The sequence below is a fragment of the Barbus barbus genome (genome assembly GCF_936440315.1).
Source record: "Barbus barbus genome assembly, chromosome: 25".
NCBI classification, from domain to species: Eukaryota; Metazoa; Chordata; class Actinopteri; order Cypriniformes; family Cyprinidae; genus Barbus; species Barbus barbus.
The window spans coordinates 9,698,066-9,714,136 of NC_136753.1; the positions used below are offsets into that span (position 1 = coordinate 9,698,066).

A 16,071-nucleotide genomic window follows, 5' to 3' on the forward strand; every position below is an offset into this window, starting at 1 on the left:
AATCCACTAAACGCAATGTAGTTCTATTCCTGCAGACTCAGGCTCGTTTTCATTCCTGACTGAAGTATAAACTGAAGGTTTCAGATTTACCCGACCTTAAACATCCAGATAAAAAAAAAAAAAAAATTATGTCGGTTAAATTTGTTTTATATGTCGGTCTGACAGCCCAATGGAACTTGGCCAGAATGCCGCGAAGCGTCCCGAACTTTATGGCATTATTTAGCCTTTGCAACGATAACATTACCCCAAATTCAACATCCATAGCAGTAATGACACAGCAACCAATAGGCGACATCATCTATCTAAAACCAATAAAACAAGAGCAATGGCACAGTACAGTCGCATACAAACAGTCGTTGTCGGTCCGTGACGTGCGGAGAGAGGGAGAGAGATGTTAGAGCATCACCAACACTAAGCCCAGCATGATGAGAGACGCTTCTCACCTAAACATGTGTGACGGGTTTTAGAGGTTCGACTTTAGCAAACCTCTCTGCGATGAGATAAACGCTGTTCAACAAGAACTGAAGAAGGCACGTACATCTCAGCGCAGGTAGGCTATGTGGAACTACTCTGTTGTGTGCTTTTATAGCACTGGTTAATGTGCAGCTAGTTCATGTGCAGATTTAAAGTGATGTAACATTTCATAAGACTTGTTCAGATACCACTAATCATCATTGTTATCCACATTGTTAAAATTCTCCCTGTATCAGAAACTTTTTCCATGGATGTTAGCCTATTTGCTGCATGATTTTGGCAATGCTGTTTTTGTTAATGAAGTTGGATTATTGACGTTCTGTGCGTCTCTTGAAGCCATAGGACAAAACAGGTCCTTGAAGACAAACAACACCTTGTCGAGCAGGCAGACTAATATAAATAACAAATAAACGTTAGATTACTGTCAATAAATGGAGAATTTGATTATTTAAAATGATTATTTATTATTATATGTGTATACATTTTTAATTAAAATATGTAGTCTATATGTTAATGGGAAAAATATACGTTCAGTACACTGAAGAGAGAATTAATGATGGCTGCCACAGCCCACGGTGAATGCTGTCATTGAAATCGGGTTCACAGCTTCAGTACCAAGGACAGTTTCCCTCTCTCTGGGAGCCTCTGAAGTGGGCTAATAGTTTGCAGTCATTTACGCTCCAGTGTCATATATAGCCTAGTCTACCGCGACATGCTGTCTCATATAATTATACGTTACTCTTAATTACAACTACTAACATTGTTTGTGTAGCCTACAATATCCCAAAGATGTTTTGTATCGTATAGCCAGAACAATATTGGGTGCCAGTTTACCAGTAGCCTGTGTTTATCCAACATACCTCTGCTGATTGTAATGAGATTGTTCTGTAAAGTGGACTTTTGTTGCTTTGTTGTGGTGCATTTTGTATGTACATTCTATAGGCATTTATGGTTTCTATATCAAAATTACATTTTACATTCAGAGTATGTATATAAATGTTTACATAATTCGTAGAGCACATCTAATGTCACCAGAGTTTTCTGCTTATTCGCCATATTTATGACCATATGGCAGCAAGAACGCATTGAACAGAAATACCAAGGAAAAAGGAAAAAAAAAATCATTAATATAAATTCCAGGTGTCAGAAAACAAACACAGGCGTTACCAAATTTAACATTCACAGACATACAGTACATGTGAGCAATATCACATCCCAGGCCCTGTCCCAAATGGCACCCTAAACCATCGCGTTCTTCCTCTGAATCCACACTTTCGTGACGTAAAGCTGCTCTGACTGTCAGGTAGAAGTTTGCTGAGGACCTCGCTTCAGCATTCTTCTGAAAGCTGATGAATTGGACATCCTATGTTCTCGTGGACTAAACAGACACATGAATGCGGTGGCCATTGTAAGTCCGCAAGTCAAGACAAGTGAACATAAATTGTGAAATTTGGGATAGGGCTGGAGGTTATGCAGTGGTATCCCTTTCCCAGTGTTTTCGCAGCATTCAAGCTGATTATTAACAGTGTGTCCAAGCTGCCATACTTGCAACAACTACAAAGCATCCAATATATAAAAAATATGATTTACACACTAAATCCCAGCACAATATGATTTTTAATTGCTCACTGCTATTTGTTGAATCCTGGCACTTTCGGCTCATCATTTGCATAAAGTTGTAAATGCACCACGCCACTGCCACTGAGTAGGTGTAACCAAATCCACTTTAAGGTAAGCCTCCCAGAAAGAAAGAAAGACAAAAGTGTAACACTGCAGTACGCAGGAAATGCTTATCAGTGGCTTCACTACACTGAATAAACTGCTTTTGTGGGAAACCAGCTTATCATTTAGTGAATCAACCGATTATTGGCTAATCTTCAACATGCTTGCCATTAAACACTGGCTGAGTCTGAAAGCTGTAAAAAAGGCTGCCTTTGAAAGACGCATTAAAAGGCAGGAGGGTATCAGAATTCATTGTTACTGTTGCTTCACATCCTTTCTCTAAGAGACCTTCATCTGATCAATTTTTGAAGCCAGCGTTTATGTTTTTTTCACTGCCTTTGATATACCACAAATCTATGCATTCAATTTCACGACAGTTGAGCTAAAAAAAATTAAATATGGCATCTAAAAATTGATAGGTCAATACGTGTGTAAATGTAGTTTTTGACTAACCTTTTTCACTTTTCATGTAATTTCTAACAGGACATTTGTATTGTAGTAACTAATTATTTGCTTAACGAAAGCTCTCTCCATTTTGCTGTAGATCATTAAACCATTATACTGCTTCAGAAGTCTGTCTGAAATCAATTTTGTGAGGTAGCCTCATGCACAAATTCTGCCTGTAAAGTCTTTGCCTGATAGTTAGCAAGGCATCTTCCAAGCTGCCTAAGCTTTCAGGAGCAGCATTCATTTTTGATTGATCTATTTTTAGAGTTTACACTGTTTTATAAGAGTAGTAACAGGCAAGTTTGCTACAGATAAGATTCCGTTTATGGCACTCATTCATTTCAATTGTATTTGCTTATAGTGATTGACTGTTATATAATGTCAAGGCAATGGTGTAATTGGTGAGTAATTGGTTATCAAGTCACATGTGATCCATGTTGACCATTTCTCCAATGGTAGAACAACCGACCTTCTCTGGTGTAACCACAATCACCTCCACCTGCTATGACATCATGTGCATACCATCTATATCATCACAGCTTTAATTCAGCCGTAGACACAACAAAGACCACAGGTAATCACAGCCATGCAGAGCCATATCGCATGACTCTAAAAGTGATATTGCTTTTATAAAAAGCCAGATGGAACATGTATATAAACAAATATGAAAAACCACACAGAGTTCCAAAAACCTCTTTTGTGTGTGTAACTACTTTTTTCTGCCATAGATTTGACATAACAGATGTTCTCTAAGCTCACTTACAAATTTAAAAATCCCACCTTAGAACTAGCAACGATGACCTGGGCTGCTTCAAATAAGTTATTAGTATAGACCATTTCAAGGATGTAAACAATAACAAATGCGTAGGAACGCTACTGCGCATGTCTGGTCCTGAAGCATTTCCGGTAGCGCCATTTTTAAATCTCAGATCTATCAACACCTACAGCGCATCCTTTTTAAGTCTAGTGAAAACGCAAGTTAGGGATTTAAAAAAAAAAAATAGAATTACCCTTTAAATAGGACTGATGTGCAAACTTACAAAGAACATTAAAAGTAGTGTTCCGGACGGCTCTGATTGATACTGCGTACATGTACAGGAGAGATGGTGGTAAACACGCATCGCAGTCTGGATGCTTACAATTAACTCCTCAGCAGAAAAGTTGGAATCATTTGTTTGTACAATAGAGGACATCGGTCTTATGTTCGGTTAAACTGAAGCAAGACAAACAGTGTTACTTACGATCTTATCATGGTTTGTGCTAAGATGTCCGGGGAGGTTTTTGGTGGACATTTCACTTGCATTGCTGGCTGTATGTCTACGCATTCACTTTTATTTGTACAGCACTTTTCACAATACATAACATTTCACTGCAGCTTTACAGAACATGCATGTTTATTACAACGCTAAATTAATGCTAGTAAGCTAATCACTTCCTGCCATTATTACTGATTTCATTCGTTTTATAATGTGTGCTTAGTTTGGTCAAGTTTGTTGCTGTGGAACAGTGCTAGAAAGCATTTGAATGCTCTATCTGAACCATCATGTGGTCACAAATAAACAAGTTGAATGCAATTCAATGCTGCCTACAGTGTTTTGCATTAATATTTTTTTAAGATAAAAGTATAGCCTAAATGTAGATTAATAAATGCACACACACACACTATATACAGTATATATGTGGGTATGTATGTTTTTATGCACATTTACTGTAAATACACATACAGGTAAAAAGTGTGACCACTATTAATGTTTTTTTAAATAAGTCTCCAATGCTCATCAAGCCTGCATTTAATTGATCAAAAATATAGACAACAGTAATATTTTGAAATATTACAATTTAAAATAATGGTTTTCTATTTTAATATGCTTTAAAATATTATTTATTTCTGTGATCAAATCTGAATTTTCAACATAATTACTCCAGTCTTCAGTGTCACATGATCCTTCAGAAATCATTCTAATATGCTGATTTATTATCAGTGATGGAAAAAGTCGAGCTGCTTAATATTTCTGTATAAACTGAGATAATTTTAGTATTCTTTGAATAAAACAGCATTTATTTATAATAGAAGTGTTTTGTAACAATATGCACTACTGTTCAAAGGTTTGGGCTCAGTATTTACATTTTTGTTTTTTTTAAGAATATGAATACATTTATTAAGCAATTTTTAAAACTGATTTAAAAAAGTGATACATGTGTGACATACTGTTAGGGAATATTTCTATAATTTTGAAAATCCCTGCCAGGATTCAATCAATCAATCCTGTATTAAGTATTACAGGTTCTAGAAAAAATATTAAGCAGCACAATTGTTACCAAAATATCAAATCAGCACATTAGAATGATCTCTGAAGGATCATGTGACACTTAAGACAGGAGTAATGGCTGATCAAAATCCAGCTTTGCATCACAGAAATAAATATAAAGAATATTAAAACAAAAAAAACATTATTTTAAATTGTAATATTTGACTATACTGATTTTGTCTGTATTTTTGATCAAATAAATGGAGGCTTGATGAGCATAAGAGACTTCATTCAAAAACATAAAAAATAGTAATGCATCCAGACATTTGTCCAGTACTGCATATAAACAAAAGCCAGAGACTGTTTCCAGCAAATTTATTAACATGTGATCAATATCAAAAGCAGCAGGCTGGCCATGAGCAGCTTTGAGTACTACATTGCATTTCATCCTCAAGTTCTCAAACACATCTGGGTGTTCATATGGTCACGTGTGGTTTGGCACTGTCCTGTCTCCATGTAGCACTCACTGTCTTAGGTGTCTTACATTACAGATGATGGCTTTCCTAAAGACAAAAGTAGAAAAACAATTATTTTATTTAATGCACAATATTTACAAATAATACTATTATTGTTTAATACATCAGTACATATTGGAATTAACATTAGACAAGTATAACTGATAAAATGTTTACCGTTAACTTTTGTAAACTACTGCAGTTAATGGTTTCACTAGTCAACATTCAAGTTTAGAGAATATATTTCTATAATGTGTTACTCACTGCATTTATCTGCTGACAAGACAGCTAGACAACTAATGAGAATGTCTCGGGTTACGTATGTAACCCTGGTTCCCTCAAGGGAACGAGACGCTGCGTCGAAAGCGCTAGGGGAACTCCTCCAGCGTGACCACGCTCTGACCTGAGTGTAATCTGTCCAATGGATGGGCGAGACGTCATAGGCGGGTGACGTCACCGACCAGGAAGCATAAAAGCACATGCGGTGGAGCCAGCGTTTGCTTCTAGGAATGAAGCAACCGCTCGCAGGGATACAGAAAGTATGGCCTCAAGACGCAGCATCTCGTTCCCTTCAGGGAACCAGGGTTACATACGTAACCCGAGACGTTCCCTTCCAGGAACTCGAGCTGCGTCAAAAGCGCTAGGGGAACGAGATGCCCATGCCACCAGATTTCCAAGTACCTGCCCTGTGTGTATCACTAGAAGCACAGCGAGGCCGAAAGAACAGAAGAGCCCGGAGTGGCCCTGTAAATAACCATAAGTATATTTTTGTTACAGAAAGGGTAGTCGTCTTTTATTTTGAAATTTATATAGTGAAATGGTTGACTTCTGGTTTTAAGCTACGCGCTTTTTCTGAGTTCCTGTGGGAGGCGCGTGCGCTGGCTAGCGCAGTGGACAGTGTATAGCTTGTTAGTCCGAATGCGGCAGTAACTTCGACACGGAGCAATGATCAACATTGAATTCATATTTGCAGCCCCTCCTAAGAGGCAAAAGGTATTTACATAAGCTGATATATGATCTTTTTGTTTGAGGCAAGAACGAACACTTTATCAATGTAAGACAGTAGTATGTGAACTATGTTAGTTAATCGGTTATATGTTTTTGTATGCATTTCAGCTCTTACGTTGGTGATATGGTGTATGGATTAAGGTTCAAAGGCAAGGATTAAACATCATAAAACCATCAGTAAAAGTCTCATCCTTGTACGGGGGGGGCCTGTCATAGGCCCTAAGATCAAGGACATAGAACCGAACAAAGGTGAGGGGCGTGGATCAACCCGTAGCATTGCAGATATCCTGCATCGAAACCCCTGCCAGAAGGGCCTTGGAGGCCGCCATACTCCTGAGGATTCATAAGCAGAGAAATAGTATCCACAATCGCCGACGAGCCTCAGGGATGCGGTAGGGCCGTTGCTTCACCACAAGTCCTGGTGGCATCCTGATGTCATGTTGCAGGAGGTTGGTATGTCCTGGCACCGGGGAGAACACATCTGAGAACTGACCGACCAGGTGCCGCAGCTCAGCCTTCTGCGGTGCCGAGAGTTCCGGGTTGATGTCCACGGTTACTGGTTCCACGGTGGCCAGGGCAACGGTTTGCGCCGGGGCCTCCACCCATTTCTTCAGGAGGTTGACGTGATATAATTGCTCGGGGCTGCGTCTTCCGGGCTGACGCACCTTATATGTGACGGGCCCCACACGTTCCACCACCGTGTAGGGCCCCTGCCAAGTAGCCAGGAACTTGCAGGCGGACGTGGGAACAAGCAACATCACCCGGTCGCCTGCTTGGAACTCTCGGGGCTGACCTGGTCGGTTGTAATGTCGTTGTTGGGCCTGCTGGGCTTTGGCCATATGCTCCCGGACTAATGGCATGACCTGGTCTATGCGTTGTCGCATTTCGGTGACGTGCTCAACGAGGGACCGATGTGGTGTGGGCTGTTGGTGTTCCCAAGATTCCTTGGCCACGTCCAACAGGCCTCGGGGCTGTCTTCCGAAAAGGAGCTCAAAGGGGTTAAAGCCGGTGGAAGCCTGCGGAACTTCGCGTATACCGAAGAGGACATATGGCAGCAGTAGATCCCAGTCTCGCCGGTCCTCGGCCGCTACTCTCCGCAACATCTGCTTTAGGGTCTGATTAAAGCGCTCAACGAGGCCGTCCGTCTGAGGGAAGTCCGCAGCTGCTTTACCCGGAGCAGGCGGCAGAGGTCAGCCATTAGCCGGGACATGAATGGAGTCCCCTGGTCGGTCAGGATTTCAGCTGGTAGGCCAACCCGGCTAAAGAGGAGGAAGAGCTCCTGCGCGATGTTCTTCGCTGTAGCCTTTCTCAGGGGGACAGCCTCCGGGTAGCGGGTGGCATAATCGACGATTACCAAGATGTGCTCATGGCCCCGGGCTGATTTTGGCAACGGCCCCACTAGATCCATCCCGATGCGCTCGAAGGGCACCTCTATGACGGGAAGCGGAATAAGGGGCGAAGGGCGGGGGGGTGTCTTGGGTGACGTCTTTTGGCAGACGGTGCATGCCTGGCAGAAGCGCTTGACTTCGGCCTCCAGGCCAGGCCAGTGAAAACGATCCCGCAGGCGCTGTGTGGTGTTGTGAGCCCCCCCCAGACTTGGCCCCACCAATGTTTTAGTCGCTCATAGTCACGTTGGGCCTGTCCGAATGAGCCCCCTCCTACAACCTGTTGACACACGTCAAAGAATAGGTTAGTATTACGGGAGGGGGACTCACCTCCTCTCCCACTATCGGTGGCCAGGAGAACGGGGCGGCGGCGAGGTCCAGGACGCCGACCGCAGCGACTCCTCTTTGGGCTGGCAGCCTGTGTCGTCATCGCCAATAAAGCATTGAAGCCCAGCCAGTCTCTAACGTAGTGGTGGGGTTCCGCATTCAAACCACCTGGCGGAACGCGCGGGGCAAAGCCCGTAGGAGGCGATCAATGATGACTCGTTCCGTTACCTGGGCCGCCGTTGGGGCTCCTCCCATGAGCCAGTGGTGGACGAGACGCGTGAGCTCGGCGGCTTGGGTCCGCGCCGCTCGTCGAGGCTGGTAAACCCACTCGTGAAAGTGCTGGGCGGCGCACACCGGTGAAAGTCCCACGCGGGCCAGGATTTCCCGCTTAACTTCCTCGTAGTTCCCAGCTGCCTCGGTGGGAAGGCTGAAGTAGGCACGCTGGGCTTCCCCCGTGAGGAGAGGGGCCAACGCGCTCGCCCATTCCTTTGGATCCCATAGTTCAGTCTCGGCCGTATTTTCAAACAGCTGCAGGAAGGACTCCACGTCATCCTGGGCCGTCATTTTTGGGATGAGTTGGGTGGCTTGTCTCCGTGGATCAGGTAACGGAACGCGCTGGCGGGCGGCCGCACGCAGACCGGCGAGTTCCTGGTCAACCTGGCCCTGCCGGCTGGCGAGATGTTCCACGATCTGTTGCTGGCGCAGGCTGACCTCCGTAAGCTGACGGAGAAGATCCTCCATGGTCTGGGGAGGCGCGGCTGCCTAATAACACAAACAGAAAAAAAAGGTGCGGTGATTACGGAGATCACTTGTCGGTGAAAACTTCCACTAATCTGCCCGCATTCTCCACCAGTGTGGCAGGGTGGAAGAATCACGCGACAAGGAGAGCTCAGATAAATACCCCAGAGGGTGGATTTATTAAGAAAACAGGCGGTGATCGGTGAAGGTGCGTGCTGAGGTGCTCGGGGTGCTCTCCGTGCGTTTCCTTGGCGCAGTGGACCGGTGCAGTGCAAAGTGCAGGCTGGGTCGCTTAGACGCTCGTTTCTGTGAAAGAGAATGGAGAGAATGCCCATTAGTTCTCAGTCCCGTTGGAGAAGTTTCTCCCTGTCTCCAGGCCTCACGCGGCTTATCTGGCCGCAGGCTGATGGGGATCAGGTGCGTCCGCTTTAGCCTTGATGAGCGGGGACAGGTGTTCCTGGTGCGTTTCCAGGGCAACGCTGATGAGAGATCGGGACGCTCGTCACAATATGTAAACAATGATGAAAACACAATGATGCATCATACTTGAAGAGTTAACGTAAATAAATACAAAGAATCAAATGGAAAAAAACAAGAACTTGTCCTTACCTGAATCGAAATGTGCGCTGTATATCCTAGAGCTGCTAGTGTCTATTCTGCTTCTCGCTTCACTGCTGCAATCCAGGTGCGTTTCTCGGACATCTAACCCTTTAATTTCGGATTATTTATAAATTAATGTTAGTTCCAGCCCAGAGGGATCACCCAACCACCGAGCAACAATGATTTAATTTTAATTTCGACATTTTAAACAGCAGGATTAAATAAATTAATCGCAATCCCACTGTGCATCAAGCACCTGCCGCCATTGTTTTGAGTGTGCTCAAACACTAACCGGAAACAGCCGAGGAACAAAGACGTCACTTCATTATACCGCCAAAAATCCGTTGAAATTGTCTATTAGAGCTGTAGACATAGGTGTGTTTGTCTACATGCAGTGCTCCACAGACCAATTAGTGTATAACTAGAAATAGTGAATGCGATTGATTCAAATGTAGTCACTGGCTAATTATGCACAATTTCTACAAAGAGGCTGCACAAGTTCTAATGATGTATACAGCCGTTTCACGATTGGCAACTTCATTTCCGCTAAGGTGTTTTTTAACAGTAGAAATCTCTTGTCATACTGTTTTTTTTAATTAACTTCAAAAACCTGAATAGCTTAGGCTTATGTTTAACTTTATTATTTTATAGGCGCTGTATTAAGTATTGAATGAAATTGTTTCTTTTGCTACATGAAAACATCTGAAACATTCATGCATTTTACAAACGTTGCACAAATTTTGGCTTACTATCCATTGGCCCACTGATGACTCAATCACTGTCAAAAACCCCACATTTCAAAAACTGCTCCCTCCGTCACATTTGTCTGTTGCATACCTCATCAAGGCTTATTTCAGAAAACCAATCATTATAACATTTTCGGTTATTCTTCATGAGGCTGTACTATATATAATTCATTATTTTCTTGTTTTCCAATGTCAAGTTTGCTTTTGTGAAATGAGACAGCCTCAGTGGCATATGCGACTGACAAATGTGACCTCTGGAGGGCACAGCCTTCGAAATGAGACAGTAAATATTCAGCATCATGACAATATATTAAAATTCAATTCAAATTTATTTGTATAACTTTTCACAATACATATTGCTCAAACAGCTACACAGAAAATGCACATTTCAATGTTACAGTCGGGAAGTTTTTGGTTTCTGGTCAGAGATGAGTATGTCAAAGTAATTTCTATATGGCAGTAAACTACATCTATAACGTTAAGATAAGACAGGTTATGTGGTTAGTAAACATCATGTATTTAATTAAGCAGACATAATGAACATATTAGACAATGATTACTTTACTAATGATCACTTTACAATAAGATTCCATTATCTAACAATGAGCATCACATTTTCTATAATATTTATTCATCTTTTTTAACATTAGTTACTAAAAATTCCAAGAGTGCTGACATTTCATCAATATCAGCACTAGGACGCTGCTTCTCTCTGTGAGTTCTAGACAAGCTGTCAGTCTGTGTGTTAAAAGTTTAGGATTTTTCAGTGACTTCATTGCAGGTTATGGTGATAACAAGTGAGTGTCTGTATAAGTGAGTCAGTAGATAATTCGGTAACATTATTTTAAGGTGTCCTTGCTACACGTTACATTACTATTATAATAGCAATAAATTATGCATAATTACATGCAAGTAACCCTAAGCTAAACCCTAACCATACAATAAGTACATGTAGTTAATTAATAATTACTCAGATTTTAAATATATAATTACACTGCAACAAGGACACCTTACAATAAAGTAACCAATCATTCATTACTCATCACTAATTGACTCAAAAATGCTGATTCACGTCGGCGTCAATAGCCTCATGCATAGGCAGCGCCCCGGCATATAGAGCCATTGTGCTTCGGGCGTCCCGTGTTCGAGTCGTGGCTCACGGACCTTTTCAGGACCACAACATGAAATTATTCAAACTTACAAGCTTACAATGATTTCTCAGCTGAGAAGCAATGTATCCAGGATAATTTATTAATTATTTGTTTGTGTGTGTGTGTGTGTGTGTCTTAGTATTACAGACATTTTAGGTAAACATCCATGCTTTTGTCAGTTTTTGTTTCAGGCCGAAAAATATTTTATATCACACATTTTCAGGAATACAGTATCTGATAGTAATACATCTCGTCAAATTTCTTAATGTCTTCTCCTGGTTTTCCAAAGTAACAAACACTTGCAAAAGGGCAGAACTGCAAATTTTATATTCTGCATGTGCAATACTTTAAGACTATATTTAATATTGCGCTGCCAGAGAAAACTAAATTTAACAGCACATGTGAAATGCACTATATGAATCAACTTGACATGCCTTACCAAAGTCTAACAAACAGAAAAGGGTGGAAAATGGGGTGACCACATTGCAAAAAGATGACAAAGCTGGCATGTGGCTTAAATTTAGGGTCTCATGTACTTCCCTCTCATTCGGCATGAATCCAAATGTTTCTATGGTTGCAATGTAACGTTTAATTGCTATTATTTGTTTTGTAAGCAAAGCTTTGTACCAAACATCTTTCACAATATTCACCTAAATCAGCAATCACATACAAAAAAAAAAACTAATCGTCACACTAACACTTGGCCAGGAGCGGTTGTCAAATTGACTAGCACAGCTCTTCTACAGGATACATTATATGAAAATGAATAAACAGCCCATTTGTGAAAGGTCTGTCCATCACATACTCTGTGACTTTGTTACTTCTTTGAGTGTTATTTCTTTATTTTATTTTTTTTATTTTTTATTTTTTTTGCTTGTGACCAACCCAACTAATTAAAATTTGGTTGACTAAGCCTCTTCTCATCAACTAGGTCTGCCCTTAACTGTATTAAAGGGCAGCCCTAAAGAAAATATTAAGATTTGCGTTTGTTTGTGTTATGCTGGGTATGAAAACGAGATGAGATGGATCCAAATGCAAGCAGACTTTAATAACAAGATGTAGAAACAAACACGGGTAAATCACAGAATCAGGCAAAAACAGGGGTTTATATGCACAGGGTAACAAGGAGCTAATGAATTTATATGACAAAAAATGAGGAAAGCTATGGCAACACACAAGGTAGCACAGGCAACTGAAATAGGAAGAAAGCAAAGAACAATAGGAATACAATGCAAAATAAGAGGCCTTAAACACAGAGACCAAGACAAGAACACAGACAGGGATCAAGAAATAGTCCCCCCTCAAAGGAGTGGCTTCCAGGCGTTCCAAAATGACGAGTCCAGGAGGGAGGTGGAGTCGAGGTGGACCAGGGGGAGGGATGGGGTGTCAGGCCCTTGTAGTGGAGGACGGCATAGAGACAGAGGTGGAACAGGGAGCCAGGGTGGAGCCGGTGACCAAGGCGAAGCTGGAGACCAGGGTTAGCTGGGGGAGCAGGGATCCAGGGTGGAGATGACGGGACTTAAGACCCCCACAGTGGAGCAGAAGAACACCAGAGCAGACGGGACCGAAGATCCCCACCACGGAGCAGAAGAGCACCCCAGCTGATTGGACAGGATCGAAAATCTTCAGACGACCACCAGGGTAGAGCTGATGGAACTGGAGACCCCCAAGGCGGAGCTGATAGAACTAAGGAGCACCAAAGTGGAGTAGACAAAACTGAAGCACCCTTCAGCAGAACAGACTGAGCAGAGGACCACCAGAGGATCCACATTGGATCAGCCGTGACAAGGCAGACTGAGAGTTCAGAGACAGCCTCTTGGCCATGACAGGACTTGGCAGAGTGTTCAGGGACAGGCGTGGCTTCCTCGGAAGAATCTGGAGTGGACACTGCCAATTCGGGAGGATCTGGGTTTTCATTTATAAAATATTGCGCAGAAACCATCTTAAATTTGATCTTACGGTCATCTCTCAAATATACATACGTGTGATCCATAGAATGAATGTACGCACAGAAAATGCAGGTACGCATCTCTTTCAGATGTAAAATCTATGAACCGCAAATGATCTTGAACTTGCGAGCAACTGAATGGTTTCAACTCAGCCTTGTAAACGACTCCTAATTAATATCAATAACATAAACGATCACCAGTCATGGTCCAAATCCTTTAATTTACAACAACAATTTTTAATTTAATTTCCAAAAACCTGCAGTACCCCAACAAGAAAAAGTGTGTATCTGGCTCAGACCCAGATGTGACGTAAGCACTTTTCCACGTCAAAGGCAGTGGAAAGGATTCTCTTGAAATGCCACAAGTAGTTGGTCATTGTGATCACACTGCTAATTTGAGGTAACCACTGCATTTTTGGCCAAATGAGGAGGCTCTTGGAACAGCCATCATTTAGAAATGTATCTATGAACACAACTTAATTTGTTTTTGAAGTGGAATATGGGAGTGGACATCTAATGGACATCTGGTCATACACAACAAAACTGTTTCAAATGAAATAATAATAATAATAATATAAAAACAGAAATCATTCTAACTCAGTGTTCAACAATGGTTACATCAGAAAAACTTACACTGATAACTAGTACGAGTCTATCATCACTGCCTTCAACATGCTGATGTCGGTGTTTAATAAAAGGCTATTTGGTGGAGGGGTGGCGATACTGACTGCCTGTGGATGGGGGCTGGAGGCTGTTTTGACATTTTGCACCACAGCATGCATATCATGGAAACAGTCCATTTGATTTGTGTTATATGTGTATTCAAAAAAGAAATTGTATCAACTTATGTGATTTTATGAATCCCCTTGATCCCTCAACCATTAGATGAAAGTCTTTGCCTGTTGCGTGAGTGCTATGTTTAAGACATGGTGTAAAACTAAATGAACTTCATCAATTGTGGCCACGATTTCACTAAAACTAAAATTAAGGAATACCTCAATCAAAGGTGGCCACAAATTAACAAGTCGTTGAAATTAATTTCACTGTATGTCGTGTGGGGCTACATAGTTGGCAACACGTCAGAGGAGGCACTTAGTGTCATGTGTCGGTTTCCTTTTAGTTCTGTTTTGCCCTTATTTGGTATTTCCTGTTCTTGTTTACAGTCATTAGTTAATCATCGTTTAGTCCTTTCACCTGTTTTGTGTTAATCATCTCGTTTGCTCATTAGCTTGGCTTCTTTATAAGCCTTCAGTTCTGTTGTTACCTTTGTCGTGTCTTAAAGTAACATTTGGTTTATGCTGTATTATGTGCCATTGACTTCATTTATGTTATTAAATAACCTACTTGTCCTGAATCCTTCGTCTTCCTGAGTTGGCATTACCAATTCTGGAACAGTAGCTTTCAATTCAAGGTTTATAAACGTTCTTGTTGTGGTGTAAACAGAAAAAACCTTTACAAACAAATTCAAAATTTATCATGAATGCTACTTGCAAGCGACAGTCATATCTGGAGGTGTGTGATATACCAACAAAAGAGTGAAATTTTAGCAGTCAATAGATGAACCACCCCTGACCATAATCAGGTGTCGAGGATGTAATTACAGCACATTGAGCTAATTTTTCTTTGAAGCTTTACACCCTAACATATCTAGAAACACTTAATGCAAAGAACAATTCCTGTGTTGTTAGTATTAGACTTGTTGTTAGACTTCTTTTATAGGCTCTTTTAAGATTTAAGAACTATTTTCATTACATTTTAAAGTGTATTAAAAAACTATTTGGATGTTAAATTGCAGTTTAAGGTAAGCTTTTTTCTTCTCTCTCATTACAGCTCCTGTTTTCTACAGCTTGTGCCCTTTGCTGCTGATGTGAAAGATGAGTTTGTGTGGCAGAAAGGCACTGACACTCCTTAGCAGTGTGTTTGCTGTGTGTAGTCTGGGGCTGCTGGGTATTGCTGTCAGCACTGACTACTGGCTCTACCTGGAGGAGGGAGTCATCCTGCCTCTCAATCAGAGCACTGAAATCCGTATGTCTCTCCATTCAGGGCTCTGGAGGGTCTGTTTTCTTGCAGGTGAGTGTGTCTGCGTGTCAATATATCGAGGGGTGAGAACCAGAAAGGCATAAGTGACATTTCACCAACTTTACAGGAGAGCCTAAACTAAAATTTTACCATAGTTTGATCTGACTTTGTGTCCTGATTTCAATTGTTTATAATAAAAAAATTTACACTCATGGATGACAGTACTTTTGCCAGTAGAAAGAGTTCATTAATAGCTTTCATTTGATAAAAAGGGCCTATATCTCCATTTCACCAAAAATGTCACTTACGCCCTTCTGGTTCTCACCCCTCGATATGCACTTTCTGTGAGACACTGCCAATTGTTAGTCCTTGAGGTGTACATATAACATCGTTGCTGGTGTTATGGGAACACCCCCAGGTATGACAATTGTCTGAAGACTGTATAAAACATGCCAATTTATTAGGTGTGGTGCTGACGCCAGGAAGAATGCATTAACCAAGTAGCATGGCCAGCTATGCAGCATCTCGTTCACTACTCAGTGAACCACTATGACATACAATATGTAACCAAGACATTCCTGAAAACCCTACAAATCCTACTTCACCAATACATTAGAGAGTGGCCACAACAGAACCACTGTAAGAGTCAGAAACCTCTCTGGGGCTGACTCCAAAGGTTAAAACAGAACCAATGAGCCCTTCTAAGACCACAGATAGGTAGTGTTTCTATAATGATTGGAAA

The 16,071-nt window shown here is 41.6% G+C and overlaps 1 protein-coding gene across 1 annotated transcript in view; it reads left to right on the plus strand.

Moving 5' to 3' along the window:
• Positions 1–341: 341 nt before the first annotated feature.
• LOC306844994 (voltage-dependent calcium channel gamma-5 subunit-like) overlaps positions 342–16,071 on the plus strand; it is a 32,183-nt gene continuing 16,453 nt past the window's right edge. Inside the window, exons 1-2 of the mRNA XM_079377473.1 lie at positions 342–550; positions 15,141–15,380. Coding sequence (XP_079233599.1) covers positions 15,185–15,380 — 196 coding nt within the window. The 5' untranslated portion in view covers positions 342–550; positions 15,141–15,184. The remainder of the gene's footprint in view (positions 551–15,140; positions 15,381–16,071) is intronic.